The sequence below is a fragment of the Camelina sativa genome, chromosome 7 (genome assembly GCF_000633955.1).
Source record: "Camelina sativa cultivar DH55 chromosome 7, Cs, whole genome shotgun sequence".
NCBI lineage: Eukaryota > Viridiplantae > Streptophyta > Magnoliopsida > Brassicales > Brassicaceae > Camelina > Camelina sativa.
Window position 1 is genome coordinate 17433307 of NC_025691.1, and position 9133 is coordinate 17442439.

A 9133-nucleotide genomic window follows, 5' to 3' on the forward strand; every position below is an offset into this window, starting at 1 on the left:
TAAAGTATAACACATTTTTGATTGAATTTTCATAACAATTAATTAATTATTCAATTAAAAAACAAATCGGTGAAGAACTTATCAAAGAGATACAAAAACGGAAGAAAAAAAAAAAGAATAATAATAATTGAATCAGATTTTGTCGATGTTCTCAGAGACGTTCTTCATACGTGGACGGACTTCAGGGTCACCTTCGGTACAAGAGAGAGCTAGATGAAAGACGGACAAGACTTGTTGCTTGGCGTAAACTTCTTGAAGCAACATTGGATCCACCATGTCCGACAACGGAGTCTCCTCTTCAAACCCTTTCCTCACCCACTTCACCAAATCCGGTACCTCGACCACCAGTGTGGACGACGAGGAGCTTGGCGGGGACGAATCAGGAGATTTTCCGGTCAGAAGCTCCATAAGCACAACACCAAACGAGTAAACGTCCCATTTTTGAGTGGGTCTACCTCCAGGGAGTCGGGCCTCAGGTGCTTTATACCCGTTAGATCTATCCGAGGGTTTGATAGAAGTGTAAGGTAGAGCTCCGCCCAAAAAACCGCCAGCCGAGGAGGAGGAAGGTTCATTGGAGGAGGCGGAAGGCGCGGTGATTGTGATGAGACGTGTGAGACCGAAGTCTGAGATGTAAGGAGTAAAGGAAGAATCAAGAAGTATGTTAGAAGTCTTGACGTCGCCATGTACCAACTTCCTTGGACTACACTCGTGTAGATAAGCTAGCCCACGCGCTGCTCCTTTAGCAATCTTTAGACGCGTTGACCATGTTAGGCTCGGTGATGGTTGACCGTTCCTCCCTATTCACACACCCAAACAAAAAACTATCAATACTAAAGTAATAAATAATGAGTTGCGATAAGAAAAGGACGGGTCAACTAGAAGATCAGGTAAGTGGGTGGGTATATAAAATCATTACTCGTAGCCCACAAGTAATCCTCTCACATCATTGTTCGCACACTCCTTTTTTTTTTTAACTAATTACTTCTACTCTAAGACTCTACCACACTAAAATACTAACACTTCAATTTACTTCGTACATGTAGAATTATCTTACAAGGTATGTTTCTCTTTTACATGTTACTTGTCTAAACTAAAAAACAAAAACATGCCTAAAAGAGAAAGAAATCTTGCTTCAATAGGATATTGGAATGTGTACACATACACACAGTCACACACACAAAAAAAAATGTATATGTAAAAAAGCCTTTAGGATTAGTTAGTATAGGGTATTTTGCTTTGCCACTGAATAAAAACAAAATAAGATTAAGACCCCACTAGGCACACAAACTATCTCAGATCTAAAACCTCATCTCACTAATGTCTTGTCTAGGGTTGACAAAGTCAAAGTCAACCTAAATTCTTAAAAAGTCAATAAGAACATAAGCAGGGGAAGAATTAAGGTTTTTTACCTCTAAGAGCATCGGCTAAACTACCATTGTTGACGAAGTCACTGATCAAAAGCTTCTCATCAGGAGCCCAATAATAAGCTCGTAGCTTCACCACATTAGGATGTTTCACTTTCCCCATAGCTTGAACCTCGGCCACAAACTCCTTATACCTCTGTTCTCCTCCTTCCCCAAGCCGCCGCACAGCTACAGGAACTCCATTCCCAAGCACTACCTTATACACAATCCCTAACCCACTCTTCCCCAACACATAAGCAGAAGCTCTCAACAACTCATCAAGCTCAAACGAGAACCCTTTATCAATCGCAACAAGCTCTCCATCTCCTTTCCATTCTCCTCCTCCTCCTCCTCTCTCATTCTCCTCCGCTTCAGAATCGTCTAATTCTTTCGGAAACCCCGCTAGACAACAACAAGACTTCCCTTTCTCCGAACCACCGAGCTTCTCGTTCCCTGTGCAGCTACACCCTCCTTCAGAGTCTTTTTTCTTCCAGTACAAGTAAACTATCACCAGTCCAATTAAAGCCACACTCCCCGCATCAGCCACCGAGATCAACACGATCAGCCCCGTACTCAACCCTCTTCTAGAATCCGACTTATTCACCGGCGTTTTCCTCGTCCCCGGCGAGTTCTGATCAGAATCTTTACAAGATTTCTGGAGAGGGAAACCACACAGTTTCGGATTGTTTAAAAACGCGGTTGGTCCTTGGTTAGAGAAAGAACCAGACTGAGGAATCTCGCCGGATAAATCATTGTTCCGGAGATCAAGAGAGACAGTAACCGGCAAATTCCCCAAAGATTTAGGGATTTCGCCGGTTAAGTGGTTAAAAGAGAGATTAAGAGTACCGGAGAGAGACTTAAGCTTTCCGAGATCTTTAGGTATCTCGCCGGTGAATTCGTTAGCAGAGAGATCAAGCTGAGCTAAATTCTTCAATTCCGGCCAGATTTCACCAGGAACCTCACCGGAAAATTTGTTAGCGGCGAGGATCAAACGCTGTAGCTGTTTACACTTGTTTAAATCCGGCGAGAGTGTTCCGGAGAGCGAGTTGCTAGACAAATCGAGGTTCTGAAGCTTCGGGAGTTTACAGATCGAAGGAGGGAGAGCTCCGGTGAGGTTGTTACCGTAGAGGAAGAGACTATGAAGCGACGTCGCGTTAAAGAGCTGAGTAGGGATAGAACCATGAAGCTCGTTGTTATGGAGGTTAAGACGACGGAGGTAAACGAGGGAGCCTAGCTCGGAAGGGATGTATCCACGTAGATTTTTACCGGCGAGTGAGATTCCGACGACGCGAGAGACTGAAGTGTCTGAGATGTTCATACATGAGATTCCGGACCAATGACAAGGATCGGAATCGTTCTCGTTCCAGTCGGAGAAAGAGGAGGAGGAGGATTGATCTACGGCGGATTTGAGTGAGAGTAAGGCGACACCGTCGGGGGAGAGAGAGTGTGACGGAGATGTGTTGAGGAGAAGGTGGAGAAGAAGGGAGAGAAGGATCATTTTTATGGAGTTTTGTGTGTGTGGAATTAACAGAGAGAGAGGGAGCGAGTGAAGGAGGAGGAGGAGTTAAAGACGATGCGGGTGGGGGGTGTTGAAGGAAGGTGACAAGAGAGATTGGTTGGGGTGTATTTATTTATGTTAGTTATACTTTTTTTTATCATATTGTAATCAATTTAAGACAATAACATCAATTCATGTCATTTATTTATTACTACTTCCCTAATTTATTTTTTCGTTACCATTTTTTGTTATAATGTTTGCCAAAAAACTTCACTTATAGCTTTCTAAGTTTTGATTAGTAAATCTCGTATTGATATAGTGTAAAAAAATATTCTTAGTTTTTAACTTTTTATTGTATCTACGTTTTACTGTTTTTTTTACATCTACATTTTACGATTTTATTAAACTTATATATCGTTAATTTATTGTACTAAAAAAACTTATGCGGTTTTATGGTATTGATTACATCGAAAATCTTTGTATATTATATAAGAGATGGATTTATCATTTTCTAGTGAGTATTGTGATTTTGAGACTTTTGTGAAGAAAGGGTAAATATATGACATGTGGAATTAATTGCCACAAATTAAATTAAAAAAATAAGTGGTCCTCACAAACATGGATTTAACCTAATCCAAGCGTAGATTAGGGTAATAAACAGAGGGATTAGGTGTACGGAACACAATTTGTATCAGTAGTAAACTCCTTCGGAACTGTAACTGTCCTGTCTTTCACTTAGCCGCCGATCTAAATTCCATGCCCTTTGGCACGTGCTTCGTGTTGTGGTCTCTCAAAGTCTCTAAAATATCATACAACTTTTTTTTTTGTAGTACTAGACTTCTAGTAATCAAAGATTTTTCTTTTCTAAACCAAACCCGTTCGTATTAAAAAAAAAAATTAAAAAGAACTTTCAGTAAATGACAACGACGAAACTTATACTACTATTTGGGCTGTGTTTGTTAATGTCATCATTAAAACACGCTTAGAAGCAAACTAAAGCATGAAATCTATGATATTATACATCTGATCTAATATGAAATTATGAGAGACAATTTTCAAAATGAGATTTAAATCATTTTATTAATTACATCATCATGTGTCTACAATTATGTAATTATATTCACCATTTTGGTATGTGTTTTTTTCCCGACCAATGTACGCTACTGTAAAATATACATCTACATCATACTTGTTTCTGTCATGTGGTAGTTCGATTTTGTAGAGTGGACCAACAAACCACCCGATCACGTACGTATCACCATACATATATTCTATCGGTACGGTGTCTATACGTAACACATATGTAACTGATTCAAGAACATTGAAAAGATACCAAACTTCAGTAGCTCTTCGCTGCTGAAAAGGACACTAATTCATGTGTCATTGATTCAAGAACTATGAATTCAGATCCATTAACTTCTTGGTTGGAAAAAAGACAATTATGGCTATGATTGGTAGTGTCTATTTTAGGAAAAATAAAAATAAGGAGACAAATAATTACTCTAGCTCCACCAAATTAACCAATCAAGTGAAAAAAAACAAGAAGATTTTTGTTTCTTCCCAATTCCCTCAAAAAGGGACAAAATCAAATAATAATTTCGAATACAAATTAGAAATTACTACATGGTGAAAAAAAAATCGGCAAATTTTCTCTCTTTTTTTCTTATATTTTCCTCCAACCTTTATCACTCATACACAATGTATATGAAAAAGAATAAAGTAGAAAAAAATTGAGTATATAGATTCCTAGTTATAATGATGATTTGGATTATATATTACAACTTTTACACCAAGAATATTAATGATGAGAACAGCATATATATTGAAAGAAGATGATGTACTCATTGATTCCACCATTTGGATGAGTTTCTCTCAAGAAACCGTAATCCTTTTGCTTTGCACCCAAGTCATGTTCTTTTCGATTATCTTAATCGTTAGGTCTGTCTTGTATAATTTTCTCTTTAGAAGAACAGAGGTTGACCCGAGAACATAATTTTATATGAAACAAATCAAGAATAACAAACTATAGTGTATATTATATCTAAATCTGAAGCCAAACAACATCTAGTAGCTTGCTGGTTTTCTACTAAATTTCTTTATATAAAAATTGTATATGCTGCAGGTAGTTGAGTATCACATTAATAGGATTAGATCTAATCATGTTGTAATAAATGGCAAAAAAAAAAAAATCTCAACTAAAGTTTTTTAAAAAAAATCATTATGTGTAGCTTGGATTAATTAGTAGCTAGTTTGTTTATAAGATTGCTTTTCAATTTACATGGAACCTTAAAATATTATTGTATTGTTACTTATTTCACATGTTATCCTTTGAATAGGGTCTTCTTTTATGAATTCAGTTTAGAAGAATATGTATAAGTGATCCAATTGTCAGTCTTCTTTAGGAGTCGCATGAGTATTGGTTGATCAAACAAAATTTCGACACTCGAATCATCTTATGTATATACTAGAAAGTAGCCCACGCGATGCGTGGTTTATGTATGCATTATTAACTTGAAATATAAAAATGAAGTTTCTATTTAATTATATATGAAATGTACATATGCAATTATTAATATATGTCTTTAAAATAATATTCATAATACTACGGTTCAACTACAATTTATAATTTATATATATTATATAGTGTTTCATAGAATGGTCATGAAAAAGAGGATAGTTAAAGTACATATTACTAAATATTTTTGATTATAATATATTATTGAAGTTATTTAAACAATATAGTACTACTTACAGCAAAGTCAACTATATATGGTATTTTCGTTAAATAGTTAAGATAAATTATATTTTTTTCATTGTTGGAAAATAAAAAATTAATAAGTAGTCTAGAAAGAAAAATGTAAGATCTTACTTAATTATTTTGATAGATAATTTTATGTTGAGAATTTGTTAAAAATACCCTTTTTGGGATACTCCTTTTCAAAAATACCTTTTTTTTGAACATTTTCATTTTTATCCTATTTTACATAATTTAAATGTGTTAAATTAATTTTTAGAATTTTTTTTTTAGGTTTAGGTTCTCATTTTACATTTAGGATATAGTTTTGAGGGGTTAGGGTTTAGTATTTGGAATTTAGGTTTAGAATTTAGTGATTTTATTCATAGAAATGGGCTATTTTTGAAAATGATCAACATGAAAGAGTATTTTTAAAAAGTGACATAGCAAAACGGGTATTTTTGAAAATCCCCCTTTTATGTTGTCTTATATATTAATTTTATTGTCATCATCTAAAAGTAAAATTTAACAAAAAAATAGTTTTATATATGAAAAGTTAATTTTAAAATAATTTATTAAAACGATATCACAAAACAAATATCTTATATTATAAGTTTAACCAGTTTTTATAAAAAATCATGAAAAGAAAAGTGTGTGAAACTTAATATAAATATTTTTTTTTTCTACATATTGTCTCTATTTCTAATCATTTTAATATAAATAGTATAATTAACAATAAATTAATTTTTGAAATTATTGTATTCTTTTATATCATAGGGTGATAAAGCAATTATGTTATGATACCATTATGTTTTTTTTAGTACATATATTTTTAAAGACAATCAAACTGTAACTTATAAATTACTATTAAATACAAATTTGAGTTGTGTCTTTAATAAAATATATATGATTATTGAATAATATGAGTTTTTATATATTAAAAAATCTTATATATTTTTAAATTAGTCTATCATAAATTAATTTGGTTTCAGTTTTTACTTTGAAATGTATGAAACCATTTTATAGTAATAGGACAATTAGTTACAGCAAAGTTAATTAAATTTTATATGTTCATTAAATAATATTTAAGATAAATTAGTTTATTTATAGTTTGGTTTTTTTGGAAAAAACAAACTGATAAGTATTCTAACAAAAAAATGTGTAAGACCTTACTTTGATAGATAAATTATGTTGTCTTATATATTAATTTTATTTTCATATATATAAATAATAGTTAACAACAAATAATGATAAGTCAATTTTAAAATAATTAATTGAAACGATATCACAAAAAAATATCTTATACTTTAAGTCTAACTAATTTTTTATAAAATTCATGAAAAAAGTGTGTCAAATTTAATATAAATATGTTTTTCTTCTATAAATTGTCTCTATTTCTAATCATTTTAAAATAAATAGTATAATTAACAATAAATTAATTTTGAAACTATTGTTTTCTGTTATTTCATGGGGTAGATAAAACAATTATGTTATGATACCATTTTTTTTAGTACATATGTTTTAAAGACAGTCAAACTGTAACTTATATAATACTATTAAATAAAAATTTGAGTTGTGTCTTCAATATATTATATACAATTATTGAATATATTGTGATATATATATATATATATATATTAGAAAATCTTCTATATTTTTATATTAGTCTATCATAAATTAATTTGGTTTCAGTTTTTAATTTAAAAGTATGAAACCATTTTCTATTTTTATTTGGTTTCAATTTTTTTATATTTTTTAGTTGGGTTGATGATTTCATTATGAAATATATTATATGCTAAAACAGAAAAATGGAAGGAATATATTTTTGTAACAATGTTGGAAAAAATCAAAAAGCAAACTATACAACAATTATCTTTTTTTTTAACAAACTATACACCACATAAGATACAAATAAAGTAAAGTCAAATTAAAAAAAAAAAAAAATTTAAATTAATGAGAATGACATGTGTCACAAAAGTAGAGTGCCAAATGTCACATTGTTAGGTAAAGTTAGAAAAGACTTCTCTTATTATATCAGATGGATACTTTATATATCACATGTTCGAGTAAGTGTATATAATCCTAACTAGATTTAGACCCGCACGTACGTGCGGGATTGTTTACAAAAACTAAGTTTTCTTTTAATGGTTTTTTTACATAAGTGTTTCAAATATAGTTATTATTGCTTTAGACCAAAGTTTTTTTATCTTGGAAAAAAACTGTTATTCTTTATAGTTATTTTAGAGCTTATAATTTGTGTATAGAGAATAAGGGAGAGTTGAAAATGTGTTTTGAATGTAGTATAGAAAATTTGTTGTGAATTTAGTGTAGTTTGTTCGTTTGAGAAAATTTGTTGTGAATTTAGTATAGTTTATTCAAATAGTCGACTTTTATCAATTTAAATATGTTAGCGAGTGGAACTTGAAATCTATTTGCATATTGTACTCTCCATTATTCTCCAACTTAGTGTAGAACTTTATAGAACATAGGATTAAAATACATATAATGGATTAATTACACTAAAATTCTTAATTAAATATATATGATATTAACTATAACATAAAAGTTACAGCCTAACAATTATGTTGGGCTCGATTTAGCCCAGTTCAATATCTGTTTGTAATGCCCAATAAATAAAAGGTCCAAACCGAGACTGCATTTTAACTTTATCCTTACAAAACTCACGCAAAGAAAAAAAAACTTCTCGGTGACAGTACGACTTGAAGAGGCGAAAACCTTAACCTTCTTCTTCCACATGCTTCCCTTTCAATAGAAACATCAATCGACAACCAAGTTCATCAATAATTTGCCAAATCCAGTGAGATCAACACTATGTATGTTATTATTCCTTTGTGCAAGAGAAAGTAGATGATAAAATTAATAATTATTTTTATGAATAGAATCTCACCTGAGACATCTGCTAAAATCATTTCTAAGGTTACTCTAGTATAAATTGTATAATACATTGTATTCGCCGAGCCAAATATTTATAGTTGGACATCTCTCATTTAATTTGCGAATAAATGAGCAAATAATAATGGTAAGTAGGAGTTATTTGATGTAATTTTGTCTTGCTAGTTTTGGAAACACTGTAGCCGATAATTTTGTAAATTTGTTAAGTTACATATTTAGAATTGCCTTAATTTGTTATACTTGGGATATAAATATAGTTTTCCTTTTTCATCATTATTGATTTACGAAAATTTTGCTAATTTGTTAATTTTACATATTTAGGTAAGTCGTAATTTGCGTGACTATTCTCGACATAAGTTCAGTTTTTTTTTTAAGGAATACAATATCTTAGTAATTAACAATATATTAGTAGTTAATTTTCTTATTTAAAGAATTATGTTTTCTTTGGAAAGATTGAAGATTTTTTGGACTATTGTATTTATTAGCTATCATTCGTTTGGGTCGGACGTGTAACCACTAATTCATATGTTGAGCATTTATTGTGAAAAAACTTTGTTTGTTTGTTTACAAAAAAAAAAAAAAAAA

The 9133-nt window shown here is 31.4% G+C and overlaps 1 protein-coding gene across 1 annotated transcript; it reads right to left on the bottom strand.

Annotated features, from left to right (window-relative positions):
• Positions 1-3011, bottom strand: LOC104701355 (receptor protein kinase-like protein ZAR1). Its single transcript, XM_010417022.1, has 2 exons — positions 1410-3011; positions 1-797 (listed from the first exon to the last, which is right to left on the bottom strand). Exons 1-2 carry the CDS (start codon positions 2899-2901, stop codon positions 133-135), a joined length of 2157 nt encoding a protein of 718 aa, XP_010415324.1. The 5' UTR covers positions 2902-3011; the 3' UTR covers positions 1-132.